The 17,549-nt window shown below is 32.8% G+C and overlaps 2 protein-coding genes across 2 annotated transcripts; both read left to right on the top strand.

Annotated features, from left to right (window-relative positions):
• The first annotated feature begins 3,298 nt into the window (after positions 1 to 3,298).
• LOC131945856 (leucine-rich repeat-containing protein 15-like) lies at positions 3,299 to 6,341 on the top strand. Its single transcript, XM_059306469.1, has 4 exons — positions 3,299 to 4,185; positions 4,537 to 4,997; positions 5,135 to 5,343; positions 5,934 to 6,341. Exons 1-4 carry the CDS (start codon positions 3,299 to 3,301, stop codon positions 6,339 to 6,341), a joined length of 1,965 nt encoding a protein of 654 aa, XP_059162452.1.
• Positions 6,342 to 9,883: 3,542 nt separating this feature from the next.
• On the top strand, positions 9,884 to 17,272 carry LOC131945880 (aromatic-L-amino-acid decarboxylase). The gene is made up of 13 exons (XM_059306494.1): positions 9,884 to 10,095; positions 11,277 to 11,494; positions 11,944 to 12,057; positions 12,620 to 12,739; positions 12,959 to 13,093; positions 13,481 to 13,624; positions 14,088 to 14,154; positions 14,618 to 14,712; positions 14,985 to 15,052; positions 15,390 to 15,483; positions 15,982 to 16,080; positions 16,327 to 16,428; positions 17,024 to 17,272. The coding sequence occupies exons 2-13, from the start codon at positions 11,294 to 11,296 to the stop codon at positions 17,204 to 17,206; spliced, it is 1,422 nt and encodes a 473-aa protein (XP_059162477.1). The 5' UTR covers positions 9,884 to 10,095; positions 11,277 to 11,293; the 3' UTR covers positions 17,207 to 17,272.
• The last annotated feature ends 277 nt before the right edge of the window (positions 17,273 to 17,549 follow it).

A 17,549-nucleotide genomic window follows, 5' to 3' on the forward strand; every position in this document is an offset into this window, starting at 1 on the left:
TTATTATACTTTATAAATTAATTAGAAGACCCAATTTGACTGCTTCCATATTAAATAATTACTGTCGATATTGCGTTAGCCAACTGTTCCAAAGTGATCTAATTTAGCACTTGTGTTTTAAAGCGCAACCCATGTTTATTTTGTAATAGTAATTGTAATGTTTCTATAATATATATATTAAAATCTAAGTGGGTTTTTTACTATATGTTTTATATAGGTTCGATTAAGACGTAATACGATTCTTTAAATTAAAATTAAATTTTACAACATATTCGTTCATTTTCTTTCCACGTGTCTAAAAATAAACCGTTGATTGAAATAATATTTTATATCAGCAATCAACAACATTTATAATCTAAATATTAGAACATGTAAGTTAAATAAGTATTGTGAAAAAGATGAGTGTTTTTTTAAAAATAGCAGGCATGTAAAGATCAAAATTTCAGCTGCATTGTTATTCATTCTATTGTTAGAAGGGATTGCCTCCAACACAATTAAGTATAACGTGTCAACTTGTTATACGTTGACACCGATTTCAGCTTGCTTTTCTTTCTGGATTTGCTTCCATAGCCTTTGTCCCACCAAGAACAAACTACAAGGCAGCAGTTGTTTTAATTTGGAGTGTTCTCTCCAAGAAGAATGGCTGTCCTTAGCTATCGAGTCTTATCTATCCGAGGGTTCGAACTCGAGACTTTTCTGTTTAGCAATCATGCGCTTCACTGACTCGACCAATTCGATCCTAAAAAAATATTCTCTCAAAAAGTAAAACGAATATAGTTATACAAAATTTCCTACAACAATAGGATTGTTTGAAATATGAAGTCACAAGATCAAAGATGATTAATATCGTCTTCTACTCAAATCTATTAATTCTATAAATTAATTAACCAACGGGATGTAAATTGACTTGATAAAAAAAAAACATGTAATTCAAGAACTAAATGTAGTAACTTCCATTTTTACATTTACCTTCCTTGTGGGTTATATTTTGTTACAGCTGTTGTCTTTTGAAATAATAAAATGGTGAAGAGTGTATACTCTGCTTCCTCGTGAAGTGAGTGAGAGACAAGATTTATTTTATAATGGTAAATCATTGACAGACAGGATGTGTTATATAATTATAGGTAATTGATAGACTGGATGTATTTTATAAGGGTAAATAATTGACAGACACAATGTATTATATAATTTTAAGTAATTGAGAGACTGGATGTATTTTATAATGGTAAATAATTGATAGCCAATTGAATATAGTCATGGACAGGATACAGTTTTAAAATGATAATAAACTACACAAACTTCTTAGTACAGTAGCAGTAGCGAGTATACATAATAATCTGGTCCGGTGACTATGTGACAACTCAATATACTTGCAGTGTACGGCGTGTAATAAAATGATACAAGGTTGAAATCAAGAGTAGGCAAGGAATTTGTTGTTCTAAAACATTTATTATAAAGTATGATATGTATGTAAATGATGCATAATATAAAAACTGAACTATATAAAAATACCTCCAGAACTCGCGTATGGAGCCCGATAAGCTCTGCAATGTGGTGTCTAAATCAAATTAGCGTGAAGCTCAGCGCGAAAAAAATTGAGTAAAATAACCTTTTACAGGCTCAATATGGTCCTCCGCGCGCGATTGACTAGTCCTATGCGCCTTTCAGACTAATATATTGGTCATAAACGTACACCTAACCCTACTGAACAGTCAAAGGCCGAGTCAGCTTTCGCAGCGGCCAACTCTGGAATACAGCTGCACGGGGGAGCAGAGTTTCTTCAAGAAAGTCTACCCCCCCCCCGAACGAGATGAAATTTATATAGTAAACATATACTTTTACTAGTGTCCGCCCCCCCCCCCCGGAAAATGTTGACCGCCCCCCCCCCCCCCCCCCCCGAAAATATCAAGTGCCCCTCGGAGAAAAAAAAACCTGGAAGAAACACTGCGGGGGAGTGGGAAGTAAGGGCGCTGTAAGAGTGTGGAAAGGTACACACGAAGGGCGCTCAAATTGTTTTACCGTTACAGGAACACTCAATACACCGAGTTCATTATTACACAATAACAATCCAAACAACACTGCCACTATTCACAGAGGTAGCGTGCTTATAATAGGCTTCTGTATTCTGTGCACGATTTCAAAGAACTCAAGACGGTAAAGCTATAGTTTGTGTGCTCTGAGACGTAAAGAAGTATTTCATTTCCTGATCGGGTACATGGATCTAATATTTTGATGGTCTACTTGGAACAAATTATAAAACCACGACACAATGTATTTTACTACTGGCAGACATGTTGGTGAAAATTTTATTTATTTATATATATATATATATATATATATATATATATATATATATATATATATATATATATATATATATATATATATATATATATATATATATATATATATATCAAACCTCTTATCAGGGCAGTGTGAGACTCGTTAAGAGACTTCATATGGTTTATATCAGATCAAAACTTATGGACTAGAATCTTCCGATAAAGCGTTATAAAAATTTACGGATATAATTATAACCATTAAGGCAGAGATCAACATTATACAAACAGTGTTTCTTTCAGATATGTTTCTCCCATATTCTCCCATATTGCACTTGAATCATTTGGGAAGGTGATGGTGGACTTAAATTTAGCATTTTATGTATTTATTTATTTATTGTATTTATTGAATGTAAGATACATTTGCTTTTTCGCATTACTAGAAACCTTTTTTTAAATAGTCACTCAAACCTCTCTTTGGTTTATAATGCTGAATCTAAATTTCAATACTTTATTAAAATATGAGCTACGCCATAGATATTTTTAAAATAATATATGAAATATTGGTTACTATGAATATTATATATATATATATATATATATATATATATATATATATATATATATATATATATATATATATATATATATATATATATATATATATATATATTCTATTTCTATTCCAGCAAAAAATGTTACTTCGGGAGACTTGGAGGATTATTTTAATCGTTTTATTGACGAACCCAAGAGTACAAGGACTTCAAGACGAGAAGATACAAACGTATAATCAGGAATTTTGGAAACAAACAAAATCCCAGCAGTCAGTGTGTTGTTCACTTTGTCGTTGTACAGAGGATAAAATCATGATGGAATTTGTCGTAGACTGCTCCAACAGAGGTTTAAAAAATATTCCAGACATACCTCAACAGGTGACAACGCTGAATTTAAAAACGAACCAACTAGAAAACATCACGTGTCATGATTTTAAAGATCTGTCAAATTTAAAAAGTTTAACAATGTCGAACAATAAGATAAAAGAACTAAAAAAGTGCGCATTTGCAAATCAAGATAGATTAGAGAAATTGGATCTAAGTAATAATGAAGTCGTTAAAATTAAGCCTTCCATCTTTACTAAACTTTTAGAGCTAAACCATTTAGATTTATCAAATAACAACCTGAAACAGATTTTAAATAATTCATTTTTTGGTCTTAGATCCTTAAAATATCTGTCTCTCCAACAAAACAAACTATATTACTCCAACACTACCTTTGAATTAGACGCATTCAATGGACTAGACAAGCTAGAGATTATACATTTAGAAAGTAACAACCCTACCTACGATTCCCCAACCTACCCAGATTTAGCACTCGCCAAACTGACGACACTTCGGGAAATTTTCATGGACGGATACCCCATTCAGCTTGGGCTTGGCTTTAGTAGTCTTCACAACTTAGAAGCAATAAAACTAGACTCTGATACATTCTGCGAATTAGGTGCTGAGTTACAGGACAATTTTTTTCAGCATATGGTTTCAAAGAAAAATTTCTCTGTGTGGCTCAACAGTTGTGGATTAAGTAAAATACCAACGAACATTTTCAAGCCTATTTCAAATCTGATACGAATAGACATTTACGATTCATTGCTTTCATTGGAAAAATTTGAAAATAATTCACTCTGGTTAACTGGCTTGAAAATAAGTGTGCTTAACATTTCGAGAATAAACTATAGAGTTGATATTTATTTTTCTTATCTCACAAGACACACTTTTCGGAAATTAAAGAATATACCACTGAAATCTCTAGATATATCCAGCAATGGAATTTATACTTTAAACGCTTTGGCGTTTGTAGGCCTGCCTCAAACACTTGAGTATTTATCTCTTAGAAATAATAAATTAGTCAGGTTTGAAGTTGGCATTGCTATTTTAACTCTCAGACGTGTTAAAATAATTGATGTATTAATACAACTTCAGTACACAGAAACGCCTGACAAAGCAAAAGCGATAGATAATTGGAATTCTGAGTGTGAATTAATGAATGCAAATATACTACATTCTAACGATGACAAAACATGTTGAAAAATAAAACGGCTGGTTCAAAGTCAATAGAAGATCAACCATACCAAGTTTACTTTCCACTTCCCGTCAAACTTGAAGTTTTTGTTTTTAACACCATGAAAATATTCCATACCGGCATTTACCATTAAAATGAATAAAATACTGAGATATTTTGACTATTCTAACAACATGGCAAGATGCTGGCAAGGACCCCTCAGGGGTCTACCATCGCTTCAACATCTTGATTTATCTAGAAATTATTGCACGAAAATGAATTTAATATTCTTAAAATATCTGACAAATTTGACGACACTTCTTCTACAAGACAACTATCTTGGTCCGACTTTGGCCAATGACATTTCAGGAATAAATTTCTCAACACTGACTAGATTGGAGGCCTTGAACATCAGTGGTAACACTATAACATCTTTATCCAGAAATGTCTTTCAGAATAACATCAATTCAAAATATTTAAATCTCTCAAGAAATTCACTTACACATTTTGAAGTCGATTTCAATAAAGTACAAAAACTCGAAGTGCTTGACTTAACTGGAAATCTCTTGGTCGGATTTTCTGAACCGAATTCCAAAGATTTCAAACAAATGAGATCCAAGAACCCAAATTTTAGAATTAAAATCCAATCCAATCGTCTGATATGTACTTGCGAGTACCTGTCGTTTGTTCTTCTTCTAATCACCGACCCAGACATATTCGATAGTGTAGACTCCATCACCTGTTCCACAGCTGACGGTTCCATCTTATCACATGAACAACTGGCCACATTCTATCCTCAGTTAATGAAGAGCTGTGTCTCACAGGAAATTTTCATAGGAACTCTCGTTACGTTTGCATCGTTCTCGGCATCGTCTTGTTGTCGGCCATGTTTTACTACAACAGATGGAAATCTGCTTATCTCTATTACATTGGATCAAAGAAACTTCACATTGGCGATGCTTTATTAAAGTATCAACCACTTGCTGATATTTATATATCATATGAACAGGTGAATAGGAGTTCAGCATTATTAGAGTGCAGTGCAGAGGGTAATGCAAGCAATACAAATTTAACAATTTTTCTACATACACACACATACAACCGAACTAAATAATAACAAATTACATATACCTTCATCTTTGCGTATAATTTATCCAGTTCATGATAATCTTCAAATATAGATATGTGAATAACACATAAACCACAATAATTTTTAGTCTCACTCTACCAGTAGCTTAGTAATAGACATCTATAATTTCTTATAATCTTTCGGAGAGGCCACATCAAATAATTTTGTTACACAATTGAATATTATATAGGTTCGCCTTAAAAAGGCCTCTACAGCAAAACAAGAACAACAACAACAATAGCAAAACAATGTTTGTTCTTTTCGTTCTGTTTTTATTGTGACATCAAGTTTTTAATTCATAGACTGGATAGATTTTGTTTAAAGTTTATAGCCTTTATAATTTCTTTTGTTCTATTTGGAAATATGATGAAATACTAAACACTATGTACATCTTCGAAAGAGTACTAAATAAATTAGTAAAACTGAAACTGTTTTGAAACCAAATAATTAAAACATGGACATTATTTCAGGAGCCAGAGTTCAGTCGCTTGGCGAGAAACAAATTTATTCCTTGGCTAAATGAGAAAATGTTCACATTGATAAACGGCGAAGATGACTTCCCTGGTGGTTCACAATATGAGAACATCGCTGGAGCCATTGCTGGTACAAGAAAGACTCTCGTCCTACTCTCGAGAGATATCTTTGAAGACAAGTTCCGGAAATTTGAACTGAATATGGCCATCATGCATGAGATGTATTATTCTGATAGGATCATCGTGCCTGTTTTTGTGGGTCACTTTCAGGTCAACACCTGGCCAGTGGAGATCGTGACCTACATCAGAAACCAGAATCACCGTTGTTTGTTGTATGAGGACACGGAGGAGTTTTGGGATGATTTAAAGTCATATTTAACCAATCGTAAACGATGCAAAAATTGAAGTTCATATTCATATAATATTTTAAAATGTAACTACTATGTATTGCATTTTCATGAACTGAGTTTGAATTTTTATTTTGTATTTTTCAATGGTGTAATATTCATTTCCAGCAATCAAAAGACTTTAAAAATGAATAAGCTCAACCTGACATATTGTAATAAATAGCTTACACTTTTGTAAACAAAAAAACATAGTTCTTTGTTATGTTTTGTAAATTATAATTCCAATGTTTTTTTTAAAGAAGAAATGTGTGTATACAATTTATATTGTTTTAGTTTTGCTTTATAACAAGTTTTTAAATGAAGACTATGAGATGTGTTCATTTTGTAACTTTTCCATGAACTTAAATGCAGAAACATTTATAATTAATTAGTTTGTTGCGGTTGTTGTAAGAGCTTTGTTTAGCTTTGCATCTTGTGTAAAGTGAAACAATTGATTTTCAATTTTTATAGACTGTTTTTACATTTGTCTTAAATCTTATTACATTTTGAAAATAATATTAAGAATCTATGTACATCTTTTGATACCTATTTTTTCTGTAATAAGCTAATACTTAACAAATGCTACACTTATTGTAAATATGTAGTTCTCGGAGCAGTGGCGTAGCCAGGATCGTCTCAAGGGGGGGGGGTTCCAATTTTTACCCGGGGACAAACTTTCGATTTGCACCCCCCCCCCCTCAAACTTTCGATTTGCACCCCCACCCTCAAACTTTCGATTTGCACCCCCCCTCAAACTTTCGATTTGCACCCCCCCCCCCTCAAACTTTCGATTTGCACCCCCCCTCAAACTTTCGATTTGCACCCCCCCCTCAAACTTTCGATTTGCACCCCCCCCCCTCATACTTTTTATATATACCGAGGGGTCTATGGGGGGGTTATTACCCCCCTAACCCCCCCTGCCTACGCCACTGTCTCGAAGTACAGTAACATCTCCTAAATAATAACAGGTGACATTAGTCTGTCCGAAACAGGGAACAGCCAAAGAAATACTGAACGCAAAATAAACCAAGAATGTTTAGTTAAAAAAAATAAAGAAAAAAAAAGGTTTTTTTAAAAAGATTAATTCATTTGAGTATTAATTTTTTCCCTCGTTAATTTATAAATTTTTTGACAAGAGTTCTTCTCTAAGGGAGGGAAGCGATAAATTATTTTAGAAAATAGTAAAGAGAGCTGTTCTCGTTCTCAGTACAGCATAACCTTTAAAATTTGATGTGAAATTATTTTTATTTAGTTTAAATCGATCAGCTTAGTTTAAGCTTAGTGTAATGGTTATTTGTAGGTTCGAAATCAGTCTTCTTATTTCTTCTTTTTTCCTCCTTTTTTTTCTTTGTTCTTAATTTTAGTATTGGAAGAGTTTCCGAATTTCAGACTGCTTTTCTTATAGGATTTGCTTCACTAGCCTTTGTCCCACCAAGAACAAACTACAAGGCAGCAGTTGTTTGATTTTAGGTTGTCTGCCCTAGAAGAATTGCTGTCCCAAGCTGTCGAGCCTCATCTGCCCGAGGGTTCGAACTCGAGGCTTTTCGGTTTAGCTTTACAGACTAGACCACGCTGACCCCTGTTTTCTTAACCCAATGTCTTTGTTGAAGAAGCAAAGTTTGTAGGCCGATCATACAAATGTTACATCCTTCAATTAAATTAATAAAACATGTCAGTGTTGTATTCTGCATTTTTACATAGCTGTAGTGGATTATTATTTAGTGTGCTATTTGTTTTATGACTGAAAGCGAAGAAAGAACTCTCGATCAAAGATATAGCTAGTTAACATGATAAGACACACCACAGTGAGAATATATATATATATATATATATATATATATATATATATATATATATATATATATATATATATATATATATATATAATTCTTTTCTGGGAGACGCTAGAAAACAAGCTGTAAGCGCGCTCCCTACCACCCCCATCCTTACATGGTCTGGTGAGCTGTGGTTCACGCTAAATGTTTATAAGCAGAGCCGGGTTTAGTGACGACTATTAGGGGCAGATAATTTAGTTTGAAACGATTTTAAACGTAGGGGGGAGGGGGATAACTAAGTGGAGTTTACTTTAACGGGGGGGGGGGGGAGGAGGGGGGGGGGGTTATCGTCCTTAACGACCCACTGATAGTGTTTTAAAGCAAAATATTTTCAGTGGCAGCATTGGTACTGTCGAATTCACAAATTGTTACTGAAAAGTAGAAAAAACAACAACTAAATAGCGGCGTATGATATGCCGCGGGTCGGCTCGTTCTATAATAAATTTCATTCGTGTGTTTGATGCAATTTTTGAACGGTTTCTCTGCCACGTTAGGCTGTCTGTCACGCTGATTTATTCTGTTATCTGTCATATAAACGGTTGAGTTGTATCACGCCGAATGGTTTGATTGTCTATCACATGGAGTGTTTGTTTTGTCGGTCACGTTGAATGAATGGATTGTTTAACACGCTGAATTGTTGTATATTCTGTAACGCTAAATGATGGGGTTGTCTATCACGATGAATGGATAGGATTTTCTGTGAATGGTTGTGTTGTCCGTGTTTATGCAATTCTAAAAACAACCAAAATTTTTACTTATGCTTACAGTGTTTTTCAAAATCATTGATGAAGTAGAATGTTGTAAGGACAAGACGCAGCTGTCTTGGTATCCCTACCGTAAGTCAAGTACTCATAAAAGTTAGCTGCTGTAATCTCTACCATTCGACCGCGCCGTCCCCTGATTATAGTGTTGCTAGTATACATACATTCTTCTTTGTTTTTACTTGTAATACAATGATTGGGATTTCCTTCAACATAAGGTAGTATACGATGTGAAAACGTTTTGCTTCATATGGCCTGTTGACTCCGACTTCAGACTTCTTTTCGCTCTTGATTTTCTCCCATAGCCTCTGTCTACCTATAAACAATCTGCAAGATAGCAGCAGAGTTTCTTCCAGGCATCTACCGCCCCCCCCCCCGAACGAAATAGAATTTACATAGAAAATATATACTTTTGACAGTGTCCGCCCCCCCCCCCCCAAAAATTGTTGTCCGCCCCCCCCCCCCCGAAAATTTCAAGTGCACCCCCGGAAAAAAAGTCTGGAAGAAACACTGGATAGCAGTTGTTCCATTTAATTTTTTTCTCCCAGATGGGTCGCTGCCCCCAGCTAACAAGCCTCTTCTGCCTAGCTCGGACCGTCTGGAGTCAGCAATCAATCGCTCTCCTACCGTCCACACTGTGAGAAAAATTAAACAAAAACCAAACAACAACCTGCATTAGTTATTGCTGGTTAAGTTATATTAGTGTATTAAAACGTTTGGTTTATAATTCGACGTACACTGTTCAATATGTAACCTGTAAAGAGGTAAATGAATGTAAACACATCAACAAAACATAGTCACACAACCTAAGCTGTTTAACAAACAACAACTAAACTCTGTCCTTATCTATAAAACCCATTTTTATTAAAAACACCGACCTTAGAACGGGCTAAAGTACGCGACAGATATGAAAAGTTTGTCCTGTAGACAGAAAACTACACTCTCCTCCTCCAACGTGTCTGAAGTCTCCACTCCCACCACCACCCCTTGCCCCGTGTCTGCCTTATCTTTCTCGCCTTCAAAAAAAATATGCACTCGTCAGCGTGGAGCTTGAGGTTAAAATCTACAATTTTGTTTGTGTAGTTTGGACTCGGATTGTTTCTAAAGTTGTCTTTCATTGTACCAGTCTAAGGCCTGACACTGATTATAACTAGATCTAGTGCTCGACTACAAACAGGTAGGTAGAAGTTTAATTATATGAGTTACTTACTTACTGTTTATTGCTTAAATCCAGCGCTATAGAAAATTATATTAATCCGTTTTACATACTTCACAATAACTTAAATAGTTTTAAAATAAGACACTTTAAGCGAAGAAGGTCTGTCGAATAAATAACAAGCAAAGATGATAGAAACATACAATAAAATTCAGGAATGAATTTGTTTCGTTTGTTTATTACAATTTTTGAGAGGTGTCGTATTTGATCTATGTATAAGTAAAACATATTAAATGAATGAAAGTAGGCTACATGTAGGATAATAAGTATTACCTCTTGTTACACTGTATCAGTCCTCACAAGCAAACATGCAAAGAAAATTAAATGTCTGAGGCAAAAATAATGTTTAATGCAAATTTCAATATTGGCGAACTGAGAAACAAGGTGGCAGTGTAGTGCAGTAAAATGCAGTTGTGTTTCTTGAAGACTACTTATCGGTAGGGACAGTTCCCTAGTTTCTTTCATGCTTCACCTGGGAGGGAAGGGGGAGGGGCAAGGGGCACATCACCCCCTTCACGTAGCCTAATTTAACTAGCTCTAACCCCCCCCCCCCGCCCTCCAAGTTTGAAGTGCTCGCTCCGGGATAAAAATGTCTGACAGAAACCATACCACCCACTGCGGATCACTAACACAGCCCCTTCCCGGATAAAATAGTAAAAATATTAAATAAATTAATATGTGATTAGAAGATATATATTGTAATGATTCTTATAATCGCACCCCTCCACCCTGTGATTAAAATACCATAGAGAAATCCTGATTAATGAACATTGTGCGTATTTACATATATTTATTGTATCATGCACTACATTGTGACAAAAGGCCTACATCATATAAGCCATAGTCCTAATGAAAAATAAGTAATGGTTAAAACGAATCTGCTGAAACTCTGCTTTAATACATGTCAAATGTTGCTGCGTACATTTCAAGGATTTTCTTGTAATAAAGTCCTCTTTTCAAACCTAAAAGTCTATGGGGCAACTGAAGTAGAGTTTACCTGTTTCTATAACCTCAGCTTAAAAATGAGCAAAAAATCTGTATAATTTACCCACATTTTCATATTAAAAGTTAAAATTATTTTTTTAAATGACTCTAATAACTGTAGACATTTAAAAAAAAAAAAAACTATTCTTTTATTTCAGATTTTTATATTAAAAAAATGGATGCCACAGAATTTCGCCAGGAGGGACGTGAAATGGTTGATTTCATCTCGAACTACCTGGAAAATATCGGTGATCGCCTGCCAATGCCAAACGTTTTACCTGGTTACCTGAAGGACATGCTTCCTGCTGAGGCACCAACGGATGGGGAGTCGTGGGAGGCCGTTAAAAACGATATAGAAAGAGTCATCATGCCCGGTGTAAGCTTTTACTGTTAACCTGATTATAAAAAAATTTTTTGGACGGTGTGGTCGAAAGTTAGAACATACGACTGTTAACCTTAAAGTAATTAGCTCGGGTCTCAGTTTGTACTAGGACATTTCATGTGACCACCCAGCTTAGATGAGTACCTGACGATAGGGAGAGTAAGGCGGCTGGGCATAGGACTGATCACACTATACCATTATAAGACGAGATGAACACTACTTCATTTGCACTATAAAATATTGTACTCAACTATCTTAAATAGACTATATATATATATATATATATATATATATATATATATATATATATATATATATGTATATCACGTTGGTATTGTTTTAATTATTGAAAATAAAAATGTGAATATTCAAATGATTGCTGTTACTTTTAATAATTCATTATTATACTTTATAATAAATGCATAACAATGTTTTTCATCTAGGTAACCCACTGGCAGAGCCCACACTTTCATGCTTATTTTCCCACTGGTAGCTCATACCCAGCAATTTTGGGAGATATGTTGTCAGATGCCATTGGATGTCTTGGATTTTCTTGGGTTAGTTGTCTCATTTTACATATCAGAAAAGGGTTTACTAAAGTAGATAGTGCATTGATTTACTTTCCCCCTGACCAACTCGTTATTTAAAATAATATGGCCCTAATTGTTTTAATCATAAAAAAACTTTTTTTTTGCATGAGTAGCCTACCTTTTTTTTAATTAAAGCATTAAAAGTTTATAAAAGTAAAACCTCCTATTGTAACATGTATGTTGAAGATCAGTTTTTCTTTTACTGTGCTCGGCAACACAAAGTGATCTATTTCTTTCCACAATGGGACAATTTTATAGAAAGTGTTACTTCAAAAATAATTGCTGTTAGAATTGATTTTAAAATAGGCCTTTAAGATTTTTAAATGTTTCCATATGTTTAAATGTTTGGAAATTTAAAAAAAATGTGCAAGCATTTTATTATGCTTTTTTCTCTAAGCTTATTGGACAACTCAGTAATTTAAATTTTAAAAAAATAAGAACATTAGGATTTCTGGCCCTTGATTTGGAACGGTGAATTTTGATGTAAAACACACTTTTACTATGAATGTATATATTTTTCTGTGTTCAGGCTGCAAGCCCTGCATGCACTGAGTTAGAAGTGTCTATGTTGGACTGGCTTGCTAAAATGCTCAATCTACCCAAACAGTTTCTCTTTAGTAAAGAAGGAAATGGTGGTGGTGTAATTCAGGTTAGTGAAATCCAAATTCATTTGACTTAAAATAAGTAAATATGAAAATAATTGGTGTGTAAAATATTATTCAAGTAAGATTTATTTCCAATTTATTTGATCTAAATAAGACATTTAAAAAATTGGTGAATACAATTAATATAGTATTAAACATGAAAATTATTTGACGTTAATCACTTTACATGTATATAAATGAAATAATTTTAAAACCATATTTAGGGTACAGCAAGTGAGGCAACATTAGTTGCTCTTCTGTCTGCAAGAACTACAACAATAAACAAACTGCAAAAAGAAAACCCAAACCTAACACAAGGATCAATACTTGACAAGCTAATTGCTTATACATCAGATGAGGTAGTTTAATAGATAAAGGCAGTAAATATATGCCTGTTATATGAAATAATTTTTAGACAAAGTAGTGTAGCTTTACAAAATTGGGAAAGATTATAATAAAGATTATAATAAATATTATTAGGCCAACAAAAACAAATATATTTTAAGGGTTATATATATATATATATATATATATATATATATATATATATATATATATATATATATATATATATATATATATATTATAGATAGATATAGATATAGATATACAATCATGGGGGAGTAGTCTATATAAATGTTTACCTCCATCAAAATTTTGTTTACACATAAGACTTTTAGACAATAAGAATATACTCGCTTTTACTTTTCGATTCTATTAAAGTATTTTGCAACTTAATTTTTTAGTCCCATTCATCTGTCGAGAGAGCTGGACTCATTGGCATGGTTCAAATACGTGCTTTGTCTTCAGATGAAAATGGTTCTCTGAGGGGTACAGTGCTGGAATCTTCAATTAAAGAAGACAAAGAAAAGGGGCTAATCCCTTTTTTTGTAAGAATTCTTAAATTACTCAGTCTTTTTATTCAGTTTTAAGAAAAACATAGCTATTTATAATTACTATTCATGGTAGTCATTTTGATTTTAGAAATTAGATAAAAGTATATTTTGCTGTTTATCATTTTATAATTATATTTTAGAAAAAGAGAATTGCTCAATAAAACATGTAACTGCAAAAAGTGACTATCTTATTTATGGCATTTGTATGAGTTTGTTTTGCTGATTTTATTTATTAGTCTTATAACAAAATGATTTTTACTAACTAGCCACTTAATTGAAAATGTTACCAGAGTCACTGTTTTTAATTATTTATATTTACATTTAATTATTTTTATATATTTTAGCAACATCCTGCACATTAGAGTTATCCCAACAGAATGTGTTCTTAAAGCTGTTAATCTAAAATGTATGGCCCTTTAAAATATAGTAATAGTGTTCGAATGTCCTCTACCTACAGCTGTGCGCAACTTTGGGTACCACATCCACCTGTGCATTCGATAACCTCTCTGAACTTGGGCCTCTGTGTGAGTAAATCATTTTTGGCAAATTATTATATGGTATCTGGTCAATAACCCCAAAACATAAATCTCCAACCCCCCACCCCCACAACAACCCCATCCCCATTCATTTATTTGTTTACATTTTTTCATATTTAAGATATGAAATCATCTGATTATAAACATCATAGCCTGTTAGTGGGTTTTTTTTTGCCATTGGAGTATATTTGTAATGAATCCAAAGAATGAAGATTTATAATAAAAATATTAACTAAATTATACTTAAACTAACTTCACTTTGGTTAGACGTAATGAACAGTTATACTTTAGAAAATATACATCAGTTCAGCCTAAATTTTTCAAATAATATATATATATATCAAAATGTTTGCCATTTTGCATTAGAAAACAGGGTTAGTTTATAGACTAATGTTAAATATTATTAAAGATAAAATTTAGAGTTCTTAAACTGCTAACTTTGTAAATACAGGTGATAAGCATGATATATGGCTGCATGTGGATGCTGCTTATGCTGGAAGTGCTTTTATATGTCCAGAGTTTAGGCAACCACTCAATGGAGTTGAGGTCAGATTTAGTGCTTTTTAAAACATTTAAAAAAAATTATAATAAACATATTTTTGCATTTTCTATTTTTGGTGATGGAAATTGTAAGTGAAAATTTATCAGACATACTGCTGATAAAACACATTTGATTGTTGAATGCAAGTAGCAGCTAAATCACCAGTAGCAATACATTTGAACCATTTACAAGTTTTGCTTAATTCTAGTGAAAAAGCTTTTAAAAACAATTCTGAATATTACTGAGTTTTCCTATATAATTATGTAATTGTTTACAGTATGCTACGTCTTTTAACTTCAATCCTCACAAATGGTTGCGTGTCAACTTTGATTGTGCTGCAATGTGGTTAGTTACCTGAATTTTAAAAATTCGTATTTATATTGAATTTAATCTTTATTTGTTGTTTGACATAATAAACTTGAAATTTATGTAATATTTATGAAAAATAGTTGATTTTGATTAAATAATTTAAGATTTTAACACTTTTATTTTTCAATTTCTAGTTCAGTAGTGTCTTAAATAAAAGCTTGATTAACATAACTAATTTCATTAAAAAAATTAAATTAAATTAACTTATTTTTAAAAAAATTATATAAAATCTGTTTGCTGATTTAGTTACCATTTACAGCCCATTAACTTAGCTTAAATTATATTTGTAAATATTGCTTATTACAATTCATAGGATTAAAGATGTAAATCTTGTCAGTGGAGCCTTTGAAGTAAATCCTCTATACTTAAAGCATGAAAACCAAGGAAACTCCATGCCAGACTACAGGGTATTTTACACATTAAATTAAATTTCTCTTTGAGCAAACAGCCATTGCTGTCTATGGTAAGTGAATGGGATTTTTGTTGTGAGCACTTTTGTCATATGCCACTTTACTACAAATATTTATATGGGTCTTGGATAAAAAAAACCTGCCCATTAACTTCTGGTTTTAATCATCTCCCTAAGAGATTAAGAGTATGTTACTGGCAAAGTCAACATTCAGTGAAAAAAACAAATCATCGTTAGTACTTTTTATCTTAGTTTTTTTGGATACCAATAGTTGGAGCCTGTATAGGGTATAATAAGCTTATTCATTGAAAGAAACATTGTGGATGTGGGGGGAGGTAATGTCTTACCCAATTTTGTGTGTATGAAAGGGGATATGATGGAGTTAAATGTCTTATCAATTTATATATTTGTTGAATCTAATTTGTATCCATGTTTAAAATAAAATGTACACCTTTTACTTTGAAGTTGGTTGTTTAATTATTGAATATAAATTCAGCACTGGCAGATCCCATTTGGTAGAAGATTTAGATCTCTCAAGCTGTGGTTTGTTCTTCGAATGTTTGGTGTTAAAGGATTACAAGAACAGATTAGAAAGGTATTTAATATTACCTCACTTAATTTTGTGCTTAATTTTGTGTCAGATAAAAAATAATTTGAGAAAACTTTAAAAGTAAATATCTAGAAAATAATAAAATTAGCTAAGGTCATTATTGGTATTTTGGTCATGTTGAAATTGATTTAAAAAGATCTTCTATTAAAAAATATCTAAATATTTATTTCAATTAATCTTGAAATTTGTAAATTTAGTTCGTACGTGTAATCATTTTTAAAAATATTCTAGGATGTATCACTAGCTCATCAGTTCAAAGCTCTGGTAGAAAGTGATCAAAGATTTGAAATAGTAAGAAAAGTGACTCTTGGGCTCGTTTGCTTTCGGCATAAAGTAAGTCCTCTGTGATGGTCTTACACTACTCATTTTTTAACGAAGTTTGTAAAACATTTATTTGCTTGTTAAAAATGTGAATGATAGCTACTGCTTAGTTGTTGTTTTTTTGTTGCTAAGCACCATGATTAAGTGTCACGTGGGGGCTGTATTATGTCAAGGTATTATTTTGCCAGTTAGTGTGTTGGTATCACAATAAGTAAAGCAGTACCTGCAAAAAGTACCTTTATTATACTCAGTGGGTAATCAGAGCATGCCACCTTCACTCGTTAAAAAAATCTTACTACTAGATTTTACCTTGGGCTTTTTTTTACCTAGTTCCTTTTGTTCACTATACAATATATGTTGTGCTTGTTATTACTACTCTTACTTGGCTACTATTTAGTGTATATGACCAGAAGCCCCAGTGGGTGGGGAAAATAATCTGTATAAAGCCCCTAATTTTAATGTTTCAAAATTTTTTTTACCTATCAAACTCTGGCTTTGTTAGAATACGGGAAAGCTATTTCATCTAGGATATTCATGCATGATCATGAACAGCTTGTAACAATATAGAAAATATAGATTTTTAAATAAATGCATGCATCTTTCCTAGGGTTCTAACGAACTGAATGAAGTACTGTTGAAGAAGATAAATAATGATCGCAGAATCCACCTTGTTCCATCAAAGATTAAAGAGACATATTTTCTAAGATTTGCTGTCTGTGCTAGTAGCACCAAGGCTTCAGATGTCAATTATGCTTGGGCTGTTATTAAAGAACTTTGTGATAATTTGTAGATAAAAAACACAAATGTTTATGGTTGATAAAGACACTATGAATTAAGAAATAAAGTAAGCATATTGCTAAATGTTGTGTTTTTGTAATTAAAATGTTTATCTGAATAATTAAGTTGCATTGTATTACTTTTATTAATTAAATTAGAAAATAATTCAATGCTTGAACAAAGGCTTTGGAAGCAAATCCAGTAAAAACAGGCTAAAATCTGAGTCAACAAATTTAAAGGCTCCTAACAAGTTGAAACGTAAAGCTTATTTGGGAAGAATTGTTTTGAAGGAAATCCCGTCTAACATTACAATCACACACGCAGAAGAAATGGCAAACACATTTGTTTTGGATGAG

Source organism: Physella acuta, unplaced genomic scaffold (assembly GCF_028476545.2).
Source record: "Physella acuta isolate Inbredline_101_S28 unplaced genomic scaffold, ASM2847654v3 ptg000538l, whole genome shotgun sequence".
In the NCBI taxonomy this organism is placed as follows: Eukaryota; Metazoa; Mollusca; class Gastropoda; family Physidae; genus Physella; species Physella acuta.